The sequence below is a fragment of the Lonchura striata genome, chromosome 2 (assembly GCF_050655825.1).
Source record: "Lonchura striata isolate lonStrDom1 chromosome 2, ASM5065582v1, whole genome shotgun sequence".
Lineage (NCBI taxonomy): Eukaryota > Metazoa > Chordata > Aves > Passeriformes > Estrildidae > Lonchura > Lonchura striata.
Genome location: NC_140704.1, coordinates 151,175,570 through 151,196,211, shown reverse-complemented (window position 1 = coordinate 151,196,211; position 20,642 = coordinate 151,175,570). Strand labels below are relative to the sequence as shown.

At 36.7% G+C, this 20,642-nt stretch overlaps 1 protein-coding gene across 4 annotated transcripts in view; it reads left to right on the top strand.

Annotated features, from left to right (window-relative positions):
* Nucleotides 1-19,081, top strand: part of FAM135B (family with sequence similarity 135 member B) — a 259,504-nt gene extending 240,423 nt beyond the window's left edge. For all 4 annotated transcript variants that reach the window (XM_077781909.2, XM_021546046.3, XM_021546047.3 and 1 more), the window contains 6 exons: nucleotides 423-514; nucleotides 2,648-2,745; nucleotides 3,070-3,221; nucleotides 4,005-4,115; nucleotides 6,319-6,432; nucleotides 7,764-19,081. In XM_077781909.2, coding sequence (XP_077638035.2) covers nucleotides 423-514; nucleotides 2,648-2,745; nucleotides 3,070-3,221; nucleotides 4,005-4,115; nucleotides 6,319-6,432; nucleotides 7,764-7,969 — 773 coding nt within the window. In that variant the 3' untranslated portion in view covers nucleotides 7,970-19,081. The remainder of the gene's footprint in view (nucleotides 1-422; nucleotides 515-2,647; nucleotides 2,746-3,069; nucleotides 3,222-4,004; nucleotides 4,116-6,318; nucleotides 6,433-7,763) is intronic.
* The last annotated feature ends 1,561 nt before the right edge of the window (nucleotides 19,082-20,642 follow it).

The following is a 20,642-nucleotide window of genomic DNA, read 5'->3' as shown; positions in this document are numbered from 1 at the left end:
TATTTTATTGCCACCTCTAAATGTGGATACATGAGATGGGCCATTCTGCATCTGAAGGTACAGCCCTAAAGCCCACCACAGAAACTGAGGTGCCCCTGGGGGCCTCACCTGAGCTTGTTGTCTTTTTGTCTTACCTCTGCTGTTCAGCAAATAGAGGACAGATTTATTCTGTACCTGATCTTTGCCCTTTCTTACCCACCATTTATGCAGTCCCCCACAGCATCAGGCCAGGTCCAGCCCACCTGGGCAGGCTGTGGGAATTCCTGTTCTCTTGCTGTTTCAATGCATGATCCTGGGGTATTATAATGTTCTTAGCAGCACTTAGCAAGAGCTCCGTGGTGTCAAGGTTGTTGTGTTAAACTGACTCTACATTGGTTATTTTTCTGTTGAATTGCATCTTATAAAGTACCATTTGTTCCTAGGTAACAGTGCAGATCTGCGGCTGGTAAAGACTTTTATAGAACTGGGACTTCCTGGTGGAAAACTGGACTTCCTAATGTCTGAAAGAAATCAGGTATTACAGAGCTAACTTCTGTCTTCCTTTCTACTGCTGAAATAGTGCCTTCAGCAAAAGCCTTTTCACCAGCTGGGTGAAAGGCACTGGGGAATTCAGGGAATTTGATGTAGTATTTAGTGCAAAGGCTTAGTTCCATTCCTGTCTAATTTGATAGGGTGTTCAAACCTATTGGAAAATATTCCTGGCATTGAAGTCAAAGGCAATGACATTAGCAGTAATAGGACTAGACCTTAGAGGAAGAAAATGGATTTATCCTGCCCGTTTACAAACTTGGCAGCCTGGTGCCTCTGAAACACAGCACCAACAGAAAGCTGCAAATTTAGTGATGCAAAATTCTTCAGAAGATGTGGAATATCCAGCAGGTATTGTCAGCTCCCTTTGCTGCATCAGCCATTGTTTCTCCTGTTGCAGTGTTTGTGGGATTTATTTCCTAGAATGATAAAGAAATGTCTTCCAGAAAAATTGATTGCTGGTTTAGGCAGAGAAACAGAAATGAATCCTGTGCCTTGCTTGGCAGTGGAGCCATATTTACAGCCAAAGGCCTAACTTTATGCACAAGATAAGGGTTTCCATTGTGCAGTCAGAAACATTATTCTGATTTATGAGTACCTGAGAAACCTGAATTAAAACTTTCTAACCTTGTTTGTTCAAAAGCTTTTGTATTTTGAAGTGGCTGGTTGGTGTATGTCTGTGAACGTGCCACATCCAACAGCTCTGTCAGCAGCAGACCTGGACAGTGAATGTAAGCAAGGTGAAAATAGTCAGGAGACCACTTTACACTTCCATCAAGTCCTCTTCCAAAAGAAGAGAATGTTTTCAGAGAACAAAACATCTTACAACATCTGTATTCATCCAGATACCATAATGGAAACTATTTAGAGATCTTATTGTCTGGGAAGGTGGGGAAGTTCTCACAGCACTGGCAGTGGAACCTGGGTGGCTTGATGGCTATTTTAATGTTGTAAAGCATCATATCACTGTTTTTCCCTTCTCTGAGAGCCACACTGATAATGACCCAAGAAACCAGTCATTTAGCTGGTTTGCTTTATAGAAGAAAATTCAAATCACTTTTTTAGGCATAAATTTGTGATGCATTTGACAAGTTCAGTCTGGATGAAATGATAGTAAAGAATGGAGATATAATCAGGTGAAATATGCCACTTGATATATCTTGATTATGATTAACATTCAGGCTCATATTCTTACACTTTTAAACAATCTGAAAGGTTTGGGATAATGAACTTGGGAGGAAATCATTAACTGTCAGTGCAGAAAAAACAGGCAGAAGGTTGCTGGACTGTTTTTAGTTTATGAGAACATTTATTTGAAGTCTGTACTGCAAAGTGAATATCAACATATTTTCCTGTGCAAGAGCTGCAATTAGCAAGATGAGTTGTGTCACAAAAGCATTAATTACTCACGTTTCAAAAACATTAATTACTCATATCTTTACTCTGAATAGCTGTTCCAACATTTGATGATTGTTTTGTGGCATCTTATTAATTAGGAGTTTGATTTAGAGTCCTGTTGGATTGCCAAATTACAAAGTTGTGAATAAGATCTGTCTGTAATTGTATAGACTGGAAATATATTGCTTGTTTTATTGTCTCACAACTGGCAGTACTGTTGCAAGCAACAAATTATTCGTCTGTCTCTATCATTCATTCTCTTACTGATGACTGTTGAATAACAAACACACAGCATTTAAGATGGCCAAATAATTTTGTGATGACATCCTTAGCATCAGCATAATCCTGTCAACATATAACCCTGTAAAGTATTTTATTGCAGTAATCTGTTGAATCCTAAATGCCAAAAGCTTTTCTTCCATGTGCAGACCTAGGTATCTAGAGCAGCTGAGCATTAGCTGTTCTCACCAGTGTCAAATCAGGCTGCTTTAGCAACATGCTTATGATTCTGGAATCACTCAGCAACCACTCTCAAAAGAAAACTTCAATTTAAAAGAGGGCCTGCAGACTGAGAAAATTCTTCCTTCTTCCTCCTTGAGCATGTATAAAGAAAATTTACACTGGTTGTTACATTTCTGCTTGCATTTGACTTTAAAAATAACATCAGTCTGCAATAAGTGTAATCTATTTTAATTCATGAACTCACCTAATTTTTTAACAGACTGATACTTTTGCTGATTTTGATACAATGACTGACCGATTATTGGATGAAATTATTCAGCATATCCAGTTGTACAACCTCTCCATATCCCGAATAAGGTAAGCTTTATTAGATAGCAAATAGTATGTAACTGTTTGAATTGCATGAGCAACATCCAGTGAAACTAGTTTTTCCTAAAGTGCCCCGTGTTAAAAGCCATTGAATCAGTGAGATTTTTACATTCTTATAGATGAGAACAAAAGAGAAATATTCTTATGAAAGAGAATCTTGTAGGCTGAAAAAACCATTAAATGATAACTAAAGGATCTAATTGAAAGCCCTGACAGAGTCCTCCCTCCAGAGCCATTTGTGCCATCTTTATGTTTATGTTAAAGGAAACACAGATGGATTTTGTATTAATGTAATTCTTTCTTTCCCAACAGTTTTATTGGGCATTCCCTTGGTAACGTCATCATTCGATCTGTACTAACTCGCCCCAGGTTTCGCTATTACCTCAACAAGTTACACACCTTCCTGTCCCTCTCTGGGCCTCACCTGGGAACCCTCTACAACAACAGCACTTTGGTTAGTACAGGTAAGAGTTGATGGGAAAGCTTTGACTATCTGTGGTCCACAGCAGAGTGCATGAGAGGACAAGAAGTGGAGGTGGGAATTTATTGTAACATGATTTGTACCTTGAAGTTGGGGAAAATATTTGCTGAAGACTTCAAACCTTCAAACTTCAGAAAAAAATTGCAATTTCAACATCTACAATGTCCATCATATTGCTCCCTGGAAAGCTCGGGGTGTGCAGCAGTGAGAGATGAACCTTAGTTTCCACTTAGTCTCCCACTTCTCCTCTGCTGCAAATAAAGAGGGGCATCTCCATGGCTGAAAAAGGGACATTATTATGGAAATGGACTGTCCTACATTTCAGTCTTCCTTAGTGTTTTCCTACTACTATGAGACACCCACAGAATCAAAGAATAGTTTGGGTTGGAAGGGACCTTAAAGATCATATAGTTCCACCCCTGCTATGAGCAGGGACATCTTCAATTAGTTTGTTTGCTCCAAGCCTTGTTCAACCTTGATTATTTCCAGGGATGAAACATTTACCACCTGTCTGGACAACTTCTTCCAGTACCTCACCACCATCATTGTAAAGAATTTCTTGCTCATATGTAGCCTAAGTCTACCCTATTTTAGTTTAAAACTGTTGCCTCTATCCTGTGAGACCCTTAGAATTTTCTTCCTGTTGATTAAGAGTACAAAAACAAACAAGACTTGTAATAAATTACAGTGATATCCCTACTGTAGGCACGTTTTTAACTCTCCTGTTTGATGATTTACAAAGGCTATGCACCAATTTTCATTCCAGGTCTATGGCTAATGCAGAAGTTAAAAAAGTCAGGGTCGCTTTTGCAACTGACCTTCAGGGACAACGCGGATCTACGCAAGTGTTTCCTCTATCAGCTCAGCCAAAAAACGGGTGAGTAGGGCTTGATGTGCCTTGCAAATGCCAAGGGCTATTCCATTGGCTTGTGCTGGATTGGCCTATTCAGGGGGTAAAAGAAATTTGCATTTCATTAATGATCATTTTTTCTGTGAGAGATAACATATAATGTCTTTGCCAAACTTTTAGCATTAAATAAGACCTTTGTGCTGTAGTAAACGTGCACCGGAGTTTATATTCTGTGAGCAAGAAACATCATTCTTGACAGACCATTGTTTCTTAATTTATACTATGAGATGAAAACCATTTTTCCTGGTTGTTTTTTTTTTTTTTTTTTGCTTTTTTTTTGGTTTTTTTTGGTGTTTTTTTTTTTTGTAAGTTTAACATTTCTTGTCTCTAGGAAATATGACTATGTGAGATGAAGAACAAACTTTACTCATGTCTGTTCTGACACTTCTGTACTACAGAGAGAGATGTATGGCCTCACACTAGAAAAATGATGTCTGAATAGAGAATATTTTTTCCTATTCTTTAGTCATCATTAATAAATTGAAAAAATCAGGCTTTTCTTAAGAAAAGAATGCAAGTGTGATCCTTCTGTTGAAGCAATTGTTTTCTTTTAAGAGTTATTTTTAATATTGAGCACAAGCAAACTGGTACTAAGTATCTAGTGAAAAGGTCACTACTTGAAGTTTAATTCTTTTCTCATACTTTTGTACACTGCTAATAGTAAACAAAGATTATGTTAATATGAATAGAGCATCTAAATCTTACAGATATGCTACATAACTCAATCAATGACAGGAAGTTGATGTAAATTGGTGTTATTTGAATTTTCCCTTTGATTCCCTATTTCTTATTTCCATGGGATACAGTTGATGACTTCTTTATTACTGTCAAGTTAAAATAAAATTGGGTCTACACAAAAAGCTCGTATTTTAATTTCCCAAGTAATGAATTCCCAAGCATGTGTAGTGAGTCAAAGCAATTTGCTGCTTGTTAGGTTGGTAGACTGAAGATTTAAGAGGCTATAAATGCAGGTGTTGTCATAATTTCCACATGACTCTTTAGGCCTCCAGCAATTTATGACTTTCTTATTAAAGTAGAAGTTCCTGCTATCTTTTAATCTCTTTAATAAATGTACCTCATGCTTGTTGTGAAAACAAAAACTGAAACAAAACCCACAATAAAATATTCTTCCCTATTGAACCTGTTCACATAAGGTTTTAGATATGGTAACACTCAGTAGGGCTTCTATCTTTTCTTTCGGGCCAAAGTTGCAAACTCAGTTGGTTTGACTGCACAAGAAAATTATAAACACCTTAAGATAGGTTTTGGAAAGGAAGCCATCAAGACTTTTCATTCTGGTGGTGATAGTCAGATTTTCTGTGAAAGTCTAGAAATCATAGTTGTGGAATCACAGAGATGTGGATGGGCCTTCAAGATCATCTGGCTTCAATCCCCCTGCAATGGGCAGGGACACCTTCCACTAGACCAGGTAGCTAAAAGCCCATCCAACCTGGCTCTGGTTCTGGACCACTTTCCCATAAGAGGGAGAGAAAGATGAAGGACAAACCCACAGCTCTTCTGTGTTCAGATATTCTCTGAACTAGTAGGTTACCTCACCGGTGCCCATTTTCTTACTTTTCTGTTAAATGTGGGTGATGGAGCACTCAAGTGACCATAGACAGGTCAAACTGCAGGAGCTCATCAGTGGCTCCATTAGCTCCAGGAAAAAGGGAGGATTTGGGTTTTCAGTTGATTTACCAGCAGCATGGATTTGCCAGCTGCTGATGGATCCTAACACTCACTCAACACCAATGTAACAGTATGACATTATAGCAATGCCTTTTCTTCTCCCTCTCTCTATTTTGTTTGAGAATTTTACTAATTTATTGTGCTATTTTGAATTTGATCCTGTTTAGAGGTATAAATATTTGCAAAAAATATGGTTTTAATAAAATTATTTTTTTACAGACAGTTCTTACTTCTCCTTGTTGACATAAAATTAATATATGTGAGTGCTGCTTAGTAACAAATAGTTCACAGAAGCAACAAATAAGTGTGTTCAAGCTGTTATGAATATTTCTAATATTGTGCTACATATGTTAATAATTATCATCTATTTTACACTGTAGATTTTAAAAAGCCTTTGAACAAGAAATAATCATGCCAACAATGTACTCATTTTCATCACTGTGCTTAATTGTGATTAATATATTTAATATGTTTGTGACAGGTCTTCAGTATTTTAAAAATGTTGTGTTAGTGGCCTCACCCCAAGACAGATACGTACCTTTTCATTCAGCAAGAATAGAAATGTGCAAAAATGCACTTAAGGACAGACACACAGGTATGTTTAAGTTCTTTTATATATTCCCAAGGCTGTTGAAGAATTGCATTTCTGTGCAGCTGAGGTCATTACATTAGAAGGGTTTTTCATCAACATGATGAAAATTCAAATGTTTATTTGATAAGGAAGATAGAGTTCATTTCCCACAGGAAATTACTGAAATCAATAAAAGAAGCTTTTCAAGAAGCTCTTTTCCTGATGAAAACAAATTTAAATGAGGTCATAATCAAAGGTTTCTTACTGCTTCCTCCCCTTCCCTCTAATTTTATTTTTAAGTCATAATAGAACTATCTCTTGACAATGTTTTTCTGTAGTTTACTGATTTATTTGTATTTTCTCCCCTTTTTTTTTACATAATGAAATCTTTCTCAGCACATTCAAAGTAAGGAGGGTTTCCCTTTTTTTTCAATAATGTTTGAATGAATGCAAGATAATTTAAGGGACAGATCTAAAAATCATATTGTTTTGTAATAAAATCTATGAAACGTATCAGGACTCACTCCACTAAAGGCCCTCCTGTGAGCTCAGGCTGTGTGTATTGCTTTTGTTATTAGCAGTCTTGCTCATTTATGAAATATTTCATGACTTCAGTTTGATACCACATCCAGGAATAATGTTCAGTGTGATATTATCCCCATTTCACATATGTGATTACCTAGAAATGGAGGTGTTTTTGGAAGCAGAAAGAAACACACAGGCCCAATAATCAGTGTGGTTGCCTTCATACCTCTTTACTCAAATAACAGCTCTTTCTATCCTACCTCAGACATTAATTAAAAGGAAATTCTTCAACTCACCTACAGTGGTTATTCCTCAGGGACATGCTTGATCTAGCAGGAGCCAGGTCATTGCATTTATCAAAACATCAAATAATTTATATGTAAATGTTTCCTGAGCCATTGTTTCTGCCCCTATAAAGCTCTCAGCTATCTCTACATTATGCCCTTCCTGCATTACAATAGCCAGAGAAACCCAAATGGACTTGTGTCCTGCCAGACCCTCTCACATTTGAATTGATAGGCAATGTGAGTCCAACCCCAGCCCCCTAAAAGAAACACGAGCATTTTCTTCCCTGATGGAGGAAAGGCTGAGGATGTCCCAGGCCTCATGCTAAGCAGCTTCAGCAGATCCCTCCTCATGGCCAGTGCCCCCATTAGATGAGCACCACTCTGGTGTCTGGCAAATCTTTGAACTAGACTGTTGTCTCTTACATTTATTTTGGCCTTACTTCCATTTTCCTTCTCACTGAGACTGTAAAGAAATGATGCTGGAAGAAAAGAGAGAATCTGGGAGCTTTGGCATGTAGGTGTGATATCTTAACTCCTTTTCAGGTCCTGTTTATGCAGAAATGATCAACAACCTGCTCCAGCCTTTGATTGGGGCCAAGGACTGCACTTTAATCAGACACAACGTGTTCCACGCTCTGCCTAACACCGCCAACACCTTGATAGGCCGGGCTGCCCACATCGCTGTGCTGGACTCCGAACTTTTCCTGGAGAAGTTTTTCCTCGTGGCAGGACTCAACTACTTCAAATAGTGCCTGAAGTACGGGGTAACAGAGGCCAACCTTTCCATTGGGTGGAGGAGACTTCCTTAGCCAACAGAGTGCAATGTTAGAAATTAGATCAGGTGGGACTTTCAAACTTTCCATTTCCATTTCTCTTTCAGAGAATAAAGTGCTATGGCTTTAAGGCATTCACGCTTCCAAGTATTGGTGCTTTTGGAAGAAATAAATATTCCTCTTCAGTTTCTATGTTTTTTTGTCCACATAAAGAAATGAGCCACTTCAGAAGTACAGAATCAGAGTAAGAAGGTTAATTCTCTAAATGTGATTGGACCAATATAATTCCCATTTCTCCTAAATATTAAACCAGGAACTTGTCTGTCCTTGATTTGCTGCTTATTTATGTATTAACAAAACTCTACATTTGTAGCACTCTTGAGGTAGTTAACACACAAGGAAACAAGTGTATGTGAACTCAGGTTAAAACCTTCTTTGTGATGAACTGAAAAGTCTGAAAACCATTTATGAAAGTTTCAGTCTTTCTGTTTGTTGGAAGAAGATATTTCGATGGTTCCATTACTAGTAATAACTTGTAACATACAAATTGTACATTCAAATAATGGAAAGGAGTAAAATATTTTACATAAAATGAACAAATATTGATATTTGTCTTTAAAAAGAAGCCCCAACTCTAGTTTGGGAAGAATTTCATTTGAGTTAGAAGCTGCCAAACCAAGAGGACTATATTGGATTACTTGTAAAATATCAGTGGCATCTGTTAACATTTCTTCTGTTTACATTTATCAAGGAACATAACTGACTGTGTTTGTTATAACCTTAAAGGTACAATTTTTACATTTATATTTGTACATTTGTATCTAAGTCCATTTTTTTCCAACAATTTTGGTTTTTTTAATTTATTACATTGATATGGAATTCAAAACCTAGCCAGTTATACCCTTGAAAACCCCAAATATTTGGAAAAATAAAGGCTGGAGATATAGAATTGTAAGGTTTGTGGAAAGCTTAAAAAATATAAGGATGTCTTAAGGTCCTCTGCAATACTCCTTAAATGCTTTGTTAATGCCCATTTGCAGTGCTGTATACAGTCCTAATTATTATATGGTTACAGCTGGTTGAACTATTTAAAACTTTATTTGTGCAATGATATCTAAGTGGTTTTTAAGAGTTTGAAAAAGAACATATTTTCCAATTTTTAATTTTTTTCATCAAATTTACGATAAGATTTTTATCACAAAGTTATCAGATTTAAAGTGACAAATTTCAATAACTTTCTGCACATTTTCATAACATTTTGATGAATTTTCAGTGTCACAGGAGTTTTTTGAAAAAAGTGAAAGCGAATAATTCTTCATAATAATTTTTGTTTAGAAGGAAGGCGATTTTTTAAACCAAATACAATTTGTTTAAAAATACAAGTGAACAAGTCTCCATATCCTCTAGCAATGAATAAAAAAATTACAAATTTGGGTTTAGGTGTCAAGACTTCCATCAGTAAACTAATATCAAGATGGTGGGGATTTGTGAAATAATAGAATACAAAATGAAAACAAAAAACATCATAGCCACAGGGAAATACTTGTAGTTACAAAAAGTAAAACTAATTTTTTCTCAAAAGAAAAAAAAGTTAAAAACTTACACAAAATTAGTTCAAGAAAAGAGATTTAGCAGACTGGCAAATGCTGGTAAAGGAAAAAGTCTGGCTTGATAACTAATAAATGTTTTTAAAATAGGAAAGAGAAAGAAGGTATATACCAAATGGTGAGACTAAACCACCTGAAAAGAAGTATTACACATCCTTGTGCCCGCATAGAGGCAGAAATCCTATGGGAACAATTCCATGGTGTGATTCAATGTTGACAAGTTTCTTAAACAATACCTCAGTACTTGAATTAAATAGGTACATACTATGGTGTCTCGCTCTCTCTTTTTCTTTCTTTCCTTACAGATTGACTGTTAAATGTTAACAGTCAGTTTTACTCAGTTAACAAATGAATTCTATCAGGAAATCTGTAGTTTCCACTTCTTGTTTGGGAATTTTTTCTCTCTTTTTGGCCTCAGAAGTCTAGTGCCAGTTGCACTGACATATCGCAACTTCTTCCTCAGTAAATTCTCTAGAGAATTTTAAATATAATCGGACATGGAGGTGGAGCTGTTAAATAGTGCAGCCCTTTTGAGCCAGGACTAGTATTTCTATATGGAAAAACTGGAAAGAAAAGCAACCTCTAACCATAAGCAACCTCTAGTGTGCTCTGTGAGGGTCTGGTCCACTTGTAGAAAATGTTCACGAGTCTGCAAACTGAAGATTTTGAAAACCATTTAAAAAGAAGTGACTTTACACCTATATACATGCCTGCTCTGTGTGTGCACATAGTCTATACAAGAAAGTTTGCTTTTTTCCAGGTCTCACACACCAGCTTACACAGTCCTGAGTCTGACAACAAACCAGTGCAGCTGTTTTATACTCAGATGGGAGGTTCTTGCCTTGCCTTGTGCATTGGGCAGCATTCTCAGCCTTCTGTTTGCATGACTGTGAGAGAATGGATATGGGAAAAGGTCTCTGCATTGCTGTAGGAATTGGTGGGTCTTTCCAAGTTCACTTTGATGTTCTGTACTCCTACCAGTGCTCTGACTGATGGATAATATACCTAAAGATGTCAGTGTTCCTATTCATATAGAATTCTTTGATGGCTCAGTCTGATTACAGAGTTGGAGTTGGATTGCTTATAGACTTGGATCAAGTCCACATAACTTACATCTTGTGCAGTATGGAAGAAAGCTCCTGTGGAACCTCAGAAAAATCTGGGAAGTATCATTCCTGTCAAATGATAAGACACAGATTTTTATCATCCTTGGCAGAACATTGTGGGATATATTGGCCATGGTCTAGTTCAGCTTCCATTCTAAGGATCTCAGAATAGCCTCACTCACTTTTTCTTCTTTTATTGTTTTTAATGGGATATTATCTTTAAGTACTTAAATCCACTCAATTGTATAGACATTGCAAAGAAATCTGCATTGTCATAAAAAATATCCAAGTTTTGGACAAAGTATATATATATATATATATATATATATATATATATATACACAATTTTCAGATTTGTATTTACATGGAAAGAAACATACAGCAAGAATTATCTTCATAAAAATTAGCAAAGTGCACAATTAGCATCTTTGTTTCTGTCACAGCCTTCGGAATTTCAATATACTGTCCTTTCACATAATGACCTTTAAAACACATTTAAGTACATTTGCAGTATTTCTGCAAGGATTTTCCCAACAATCTGCCCAAGTCCCCTTTGGCTTCCTCTATCTATGGGGGCAGAGCTTAAAGAGCTCTTCAGTGAAACTCTCACATTCAGCTTCACTCTTCAGTAAAGCTCCCACACTCATAGGGGATAAGAGAGTTTTTCAACACCTTGAACAGAGGAGGGACAAACCTGCTTGTTTTTTTTATAGCTTGTCAATATTAGTGTCAGCTGTATTTGACGTGAAACTCTCTTCAGTTCTAAAAGGAGTTTTTAGTTAAGAAAGAAACAAAGCCAGCATCCCAAGGTTGTTTTTTAGTATCCAAAAAGCTTAAAACTAACAAGGAGGATCTCCACCAGGTAAAGTGCATTTGGCTGTTGAAGTTTTCCAGTGTCAAAGGTGAAGTATGGGCTGTAGCCCAGATTAGCAAGTTCTCTGGGGGGAAGGGGATAGCCCATGTGTAGAAAAGAGCAGAGCCAGCAGATATCAAGGCTTTGAAAGACAGAAAAAATAGGGGGATGGAAGAAAGACAAGAAGTTCCTAAAGCAGACTGTAACATTTAAGAGGACCATTTTAACTGTTTTAAAATATTTGAAGAACTTAAAGCAATATGGTTATGAAAATTGAGTTGATATCGATAATTTTATGATCATGCCTTTATTAATAGTTAATTATTTTTTCTTGATATTCTGGGTCTCCTAGAGCCCATTTGTTCCTACTCTTAAAATAATTTAATATCTTCTGAAATGGATTTTTTAAGGTATGGATGGAGAGAAATTGAAGTATTGACTAAGTGTGTGTAGATGAGGGACAGAATAGCAAGTTCTTTCTCCATCTGGGCTAAGGATTTTGAAGGAGTTGGTTTTCAATCTCCTGGAAAAAGAGAATGCAGTCTCCTGAATCCTCTGGAATTTTTTTTTTTCTTGGAGAATTGTAGAATTTGTCCTGTTTAATGTCATCAATTAATTTTTGCTTAAAAACTTGTTGCAAAATGAATTTGTTCAACTAAAATAAAAGGCTTAATTTCTGTCTGTAGTCAGTGAAGAGCGGTAGGTACTACTGAAAAGTCTGCAGTAGTGATCCTGTTTTTGGCTTTGGTGGTATTCAGGGTTATTTTTCTCTGTTCCTTTTCCAGGGAACTTATAATAAGTCTCACTTTCTGGGTGTCTAACACATAGAACAGAAACTGGAGGGACAGCATTTGTGGACTGGATTACTTCAGTTTTTCATACTGGGTACAAGTTTTGACTGCATACCTTGACCAAAAGCAAACATTTAAGATATGAAAAAAGCTGCTTTAAAATCTGTCAAGGAATGGGTCTTTTTCTGGCATCCAATGAATGCTGGTTTTCTCTTTAATGAAATTCAAAATTTGTTTTCAAAATCAAGTTTGTCCACTGACAATAGAGGAAGTTGAAATTTTTAAAGGATTATTTTCTAAAGACAGGAAACCTTAGCACAGAGCTTTGGAATTACCTACACAAATTCTGAGCCTATTTTACTTCAAAGCATTTCATACATATCCACTGACCAATCCCCTTCACTGTTCCCTTGCCAGAAGAGAGCCACTCTTGAGAGAGAAAGATATCACAAGACAGTGTGAAAACTGGGAATTCAAGCAAAAGTTTTCATTAGAATTTGTAGTTTTCTTTGGTGCTTTTTACATGTTAAAAAAAAATAAAAATGTCTCTTGCTTTCTACCTCTGCATTTAAAATAGTGAGAGTGGTGATGAAGGAGAAAGATGAGAGTTTCTAATAACAGGGTTAGACTCTTGTGAAGACTTATGCAAATATCCCATGAAATTAATATATAATGAATAGTCATGGAGCATTTCTGAATCAGCCTCAGCATGCCAATATGTGTCAGCCTAGCTGAATGATTATTTTCTTTGTGGACTTAAATTTCCATTTATAAATTAGCATCAGGACATTCTAACATATTTCACTCCAGCTGGTTATTTAGATGCTAAAGGTCATGTCCATAGGGAACTTTTATGGAGTGCTTTTCTTTATTTCAACACATATGCTCAGTAGTTTTGATAGTCAATGTTATCTAATTGACAGTTTCTAGCTAAATTTATCTTCTCCCCCAAATTTTCAGTGTTTATTTAATCACTGAATTGTTTTTAAGTTATAAACCAGAATAAATACAGGTCTGATTGAGTTAGTGTTCATGTTCTTTAATGCAGTTACTTTATCGCTGTAGTACCACAGCCTCAGGATAAATAACCACTGAATTAAAAATTAGACCATTCATGTTTGGAGTAATGAAATTCATAGTGGAGGGCTTAATTAGCTGCAGTTCACTCTCCTCTGGTTTGGTTTTGCCTTTGGGGTCAAACAACCACTGCAAGGTTCTGCCCTTGGCTCTGTTCATGGTTCCCTTAATTTTCAATTCCTTTGATATGCCTAAATTGCCCTAAACTACTGTTCTTTGTCCAGACATTCCCATATTTGCTTGGTCACCTTTCCATGACCTGACTGCATCCCTTCCATGTACTGTGAAGTCAGTGCAGACAGGGATTCACAAATATATCCAGCACTGCCATTCCATTTATCCAGGAGTGGGATATTGTGCTCACACATTCATTCCAGTCGATTTTCTCAGCCCTTTATGAGGACTGCTATGCACCTACCCAGACATGTTACAGATGACAGAATATTTTGTTTCAGAAGGAACAGCTGGAAGTATCCCTGAATAATTCCTGTTCAAAGCAGGATTATCATGAACCTCATGGTAAGGTCAGTTATATATTTCTCTTGCTGGATATTGAAAACATCTGGTGATGGATATACTACAGCTGCTCTGGAATACCTTCTCAACTGCTGTATATCACTCCTAAGGAAAACAACCAAGCAAACAACAACAAAAATTTTTAAAAAATCCAATTTAACCTTTCTGATCTGCAGTTTCTTTCTGATACAATATTTTTTATTCCACCTTTTTATTCCATGGGGTTGTTCTTGCTTCTGGTACAGTTGCTTTTCCATGCTTTCAGACAGCTCTTTATCATTTGGTGTTTTTTGTGCCAGGCTAGACAAGCCTGACTCAGTCTGTGCTCAGACCCCCTCACCATCTTGGTGATCTTTTGTTGGGCACCCTCAAGTTTCTCAACCCTGAACTGGGTTTAAGAGTCACCAGGAACTGGCAAACTGCCTTGGATGCTAGCTCTGCTGCAGACTGGTGCCTTTTTCCTGTTCAGGAAAGCCTCTGGCTGCTGGAACTCATCACATCCTCTCCCTGTCTGAAGCTCTAATCTGGAGAGCTGGAGCTTTTCTCCTGTTGCCACAATTGCAATCTTCCAGCCCCCTGTGAATTAATTTTTACTTTGGGCACAGATATTGAGGAAGCCTAGTGTGACTAAGGCTGCTGATGTTTCTTCTCTGTTTCAGGAAGACTGTATAACACATCTGCACTTCCCCAAGAGAAATCCATGCACTGAACAGAAATGCTTATGAGAAGAGTTTAATCAGTGTTGAACAGTTAGAATGCTTTAAATGCAGATGAGTCAAGCCTTCCCCTCATAGAACAAAAGCATAAAGAATAAATATATATAAACTCATCTTATGCAAAAGGTCAGATTAAATTAACTTCTGCTACAGCCTTGAAACTTGATTTCTCTGCTTCTGAAAATTCAATTCTCCAATTTCACCCAAAGTGTTGCAAGATGCTCTTATCTGAGTAGCAACCTAACCATATCTTTCTGAAATGTATTTCCACACATATTCCATAAGTCCAATGTCTATATGCTAATTGAATTGAGTTTCGTGTCTTCAAGTATCTTCTGCCTCTTCAAATATGAAACTGTGATACAGTGAACTATTGCTACAATCCACCATGCCTTCCAGTCTCTGAAAGATACCACTACAAACACAAACAACTTATCCAAAGGAACAAAAGAAACCCCTCTTCTCCGCATGAAAGTCTTCAGTAATTCTCCTTATTTTGGAGTGGGTGGTTGGAATATTGTGATGGCTTTTCTTATGCATCCTGTAAATGGGGTCACACTAACAGCTTTTGGTGCTGAAAACTTCATTATTTCAAGGAATGAATTTAAGTTTATCATTCCTTCCTGAAAGCGTAAGTGCTATTAGGGATCTCTCTATTTTAGCCCTGGAGACACTTACTCTTTGCTACTTTTATATGGACAAGACCATGTGCATCATTTCCAGCTGTGCAAAGAGGCCAAGACATTTCTGATACTATCAAATATGCAGCTACATGGAAAAGGTTAAGTGGGAATGTTTTGGATGCAAAAAGAGTCATCATTGCAGTAAAAATGCTAATATATAGTTCTTGTGTGTAACCACTTCCATATGATGTATACCCCAAATATATATGTACACAGAAAGTGTCTTTTCCCATAGGAGCTGTACGTTATTCCCACAAGAGGTGAACTTGTGTTTCCATAAAGTACGTATATACTTGGGAGGAAGCTGCTGTTCAGCCTAACAGGTTTCTGTTGCTTTTGGGGACAGATTACGTTGGTTGTCCTCAAGAGCTCCTATGAAAGAGCCATTTCTTGGCTTCATCCTCGTTGGAGGAGAGAGGTTGTTTTTTGTGGTGATTTGTCGACCTCTTGGCACACCATTAGCTGACAAAGCTTATCTAAGCAGTCCTGAGTTTGATGTGTGTTATCTACCATCCCCATGGTTTCTGTGGTCAATGCAACCTGTCAAATTGAGCTGCCCTGTCTCCTAAGAGAGGAAACCTGTCACCATCTCTTAATTTTCCTTGACATCCATCCTTTTCAACGAAGCACTCATTTTTTAAGCTGGTAGATCAATGATTTATCAGCTTTGCCACTCTTCTTATGAATTTTAGTCTTCTATATATATTTGACTATGCATCCAGTTTGGGAAATTAGCTCTTTCCCTTTTCCTGCAGTTAAATCTTCTTATGAAACATGAAGGAGATCAGTCAAGAAGTCTGGACAAGCCATGGTATTCCTTTGCCACTGCATGTCTGGAAAAAAATCCCCACCACTGAAGACCCACTAGTATTCATAGAGTGTTCTGTGTTCATTTTCTACTGTGTTTGTTTTGCCAAGAAAAAACATACATTAATGTTTTGTCCCATTCCTTTTTGGGTCTCCAGGTGAGTCAGAGTCTACATATATCTCTGACAGACTGAGGAGAAGGCAAAGATAAACCCTCCTCCTGTCTAGGATGTGACAGTGATAAACCCCACTGAGATGGCAGTAATGACAGAGAAATCAAAAAGAACACCTTCCAAAATCCTATCCAATTCATCAAAATAAATCACTCCATAATATTGTTGGATTTTTGGCAAAAGTATCAGGTCAAAACACAGATCAGCATATTCCAAAACACAAAGTTCAGAAGTAAATTGAAAATTATGTTGATATTTTTCTACATGGATTTGTCTCTAATAATAAGAGTCCTTAAAAGAGGAACAGTTTAACCTAAAACTTGTTTTCTTGGACTTGAATAATGATTCTATCTATTATTGTCTTAGACTCTAGCATCAATCATCTTTATAACTCCCTTAAAATATAATCAAGTCCTTTAAAAAAAAAAAAAAATCTGATCTTAAATCTCTATCTTTCAGTTAGACAATTATCCACAGCACCTGAGACAGCAGACAATTAAACTTTCTCTATATACAGAATTACCTTCAATGAACAGTACAAGCCTTAAGTGGGAAAGACTTATCTGCTGGGAGATCTTCTTTCTTGTTTAGAGGAATTTTATGTTGATGAGTCTAATTTAGCCAATAAAGAAAGTAAGTGAATTCTGTCCTCTTTCTTAGCCCTGCAAATTCAGGCACTTAAAATTAAGCATTCTAGTTTATGTAACAAACAAAACACATCTCTGAGGCAGGTTTTGATTGATGTCTTATCTTTCCCTGTATGAAATGTACAAACACAGTTACTCTGGTTTTGACACTGGAACCATATTCTTGGTTTAATGATGCTTTCTTCAAAGTGTGTTAAAACTGTAACTCTCAAAATCAGATTTTGATTTTTCATAATAATAGTTAAAGTTAACAATGGCAGCAGAAGTAACCACATTTTTACTGTGTCTATTCAAATGAACACCTTACACTGCTGGATTAATTCCTAGTTCAATGGTAACACCTAAAATTGGACCTTCACTGTTCCTCAACTGACATGTGGACTAGAACTCAATGGACAGGAGCATAGTTATGTGAAGATCCTTAGCCTGTGTTTCAGAGTTATTTTTTACTTATTTATTAAATATTTAGAAAGTACTTCTTTGAATTTACCCCTACTGTTTCCTGTAAATAATTAGCTCTGAAAGTGGTTTTCTGTATGCACACTGTCACAATTTTTATTTAACAAAGACAAGGCTATAAAGTTTTTTGAATGAAATAGTATGGTTTGAGGTCTTTTCAGATAAGCAATTGCCAAATAATTTTGGGCTGAGTTTCAAATGAGTAATTTCAGCTTGAAGCATTTCAAATTTATGGGGTTTTTAATAATAAAAAACTATACAAAATCAAGAGATTGGCCCCTGAACTTGATAACCATTTGTACTATTGCGAAGTGGATGTAAAATACTAGCATTGGATTCATGCCCATATTTGTGCACACAGGCTGCAAAGCAAAGCATCAGAGATATATCCTTCTCCAAGTACTTCCTTTGGGGCTGATTGTTCAGGGCAAGCAATATGCATGATATAACTGATGCATGTAACAGTAACTACAACATTCTGCAAATTTGAATTTATACAGTGACTTGATATTAAGGCTGAACTTTGCAGATGAGTAGTCTGTGGTATTTTTAATTATAACCCTTTCTGTGGTCTGAATACGAGTACAGCCAATTCTGTCATGTGACATGAGAAGTTGGATTTTTAAATGAGACATTATTATATTTGGTTGAGGCAGTTATGTTTCTCAATAATTATTTCAAATCAGACAGAAGCAGCAATAATTAGAGGTTGAGAGCTTAAAAAACCTGTACTATTTTTTTAAGACACCGAGATTTACAACACATGATCTGTCTGCCTCTGTCTAATTTAGTTCCCTTTCCCTAATGAACATTTGTCAACTACCACACTTCAATTTTCTTTACTATGTCTGTCAAGATTTAAGTGAGACTTACATCAAAAAAGCAAAACTAATCTCACTAAGTGGAAACATGTGAAGTTGAGTCAATTCTGTGATATTTTTAGGAAAATGGAAATGCAAATAAATTTTCTTAGAATGTCAACAGCATTCACAAAGTCTTTACTAAAGGTCTGATCCTGAGAAATGCTGGTCAAATGCACTCTTGGTATAATGGACCAAATCTGCAAGTGGATTGACCTGGTGAAGAGCTTTATACAGCCAGAAGATCTTAACAAATGGCAACCAGCAGCTTCCATGACATCTCAAAGTCAGACCACCACAAGATAACAAATGTTCTGTGTTCTTTTTAAGGCAAACTTTCCAGTTGGTCAACTGTGTTTTAAAAGTAATGTCTTTTAAGACCAATGCAGACCTCTCCAAGGGATCAAGTCAATTGATTACTGTGGACAGATCCTTATAGGTTAAGGGAAAGGGCTTTTAATTTTTAAATCTACTACTTTGAATCATGATCATACAAAAAACCTGAAGAAATCTGACATGGTCCCTTGTATAAATAAGATAATGAATGTAAAGCTTATAATGCCACTGTGAAATTTTAATGTTTATTTATTATGGTTATGATGAAACCTGTATAATAAGATGAAGATGATAATGATAATGATAATAATAATAACAATAATAATAATATAATGAATAGTCATCAGTGCCAATATGATTCTACTATTTTTCTACATATGCTTTATTGTGGCATTTTGTGTAGCTTGTGATCTGTGTAAAGAAATGTCAATAAAATCTTTGCTTCCTTTTGTCTGTATTTTCTGTGGTTCTTGATTGTTAGGAAATTCCCTAACCCCTTTTGTCCATGTAGCTCATGGCAAGCATGATGAGAGTGATAAGGAGAAGTAGAATAAAAGATGCTCAATTACAAGAAAATGGATGAGCTATATTAAGGGCTGTGGCTGGTGCCTTATCCCTGGAAATGTTCAAGGCCAGGCTGGATGGGGCTTTGAGCAACATGGTCTGGTGGAAAGTATCTGTACCCATGGCAGGGAGAATGAAACAAGTCCATTCCAACCCAAAATATTCTGTGATTCTATGCTTCTGTCCTTCTGTTTGAAGAATAAAAACCATCTCTGACTTATTGAATGCATAATTATTAAGTAAAATAATAACGGTCTAAAAGGCCTTGAACATGAAGCTCTTTCTGGCCAGTGAAATGAATGGGACTTGAAACAAGGTCTTGAAACAGGAAAACCTTGAAGAAAAAAAAATCAGAAAATTCTAGGATAATTTTTATGTGGTTTTGCGTTCAATATTTAAGAACAGGTTTCACAAATGTTATTCATAAGTAGACTTTAGTTCCTCTGGCCCCGTATATTGCAATTGTGAACTTCCTTATACCTGGCTGTTATACTTCCTTATACACTGTTACCAGGAAGTTAATGGAAATTGGTGGGCTGGAGTTGGAGGGATTTGCTGTTTCTTCATGTCTCTATGTCCTTGTCTATACCAGTTAACCCGACAAGTAAAAGATATTTCTGCTTCTTCTGTGGTCAAATAGGCAGGGACTCTGTAAGTCCTGGGCTTAACTCACAATTTCCATTAAAATACATCTGTACTTAAAATTAGTCACAGCTGTACATCAGCATCACAAGCATCCGTTTATCCTTCTATCAAGGACATATCCCTTTCTATTAGTTTAATTTTTCTCCAGATATTTACAGACTGTTGATGGCATGGGTAATGTAATGTTATATAATGGGATGCAACCCATGTTATCTAACTTGGAAAATGGAAAGGATGGAAGTGAAGCAGACCAGAGTCCAGTGCCAGAAGTTTCCTGGTGCTAACTGGTGCTTTACACTCTTTTAGACAATTCTTGAGGAAAAATAATTTTTTGGAGTTGTCATCCCCAGAGACTCCAAAACAAAAATACATTGAGAAATTGATGGAAGCCTTTAGAGAGCCAGGGAGGGACTACAAAATTTAGGGCATTGCGGCCTTCCTGTTTCAAACTGATTAGCAGTCAGCAGGAGCTCTGTTGTTGTGTCTGTGTCTGTATAGATAGTTTTTTTCCTAACTCATTTCACAATCATATCAAATGGCAAAGAGGCCAGCAGCAGGGAGGGTATAATTAGTTCATTGGTTAAATGCACTTTCCTTTTGATTATAATTACATTCCACTCTCACAGGCTGAAAATGAATTGACCTCACCTTAATCCCAACAACTTGTTTGTCCATCCTCAAAGCGTTACATCCAGAAGTTGGCATATTCTCTGTGATTTGGCAGAATGCCCCTCAAAGCAATCAGGATAAGCAGATAAACAGGTACTGTGGTCAGTGCCAGGGCAGATTCATCACAACTGTGCAGGAAA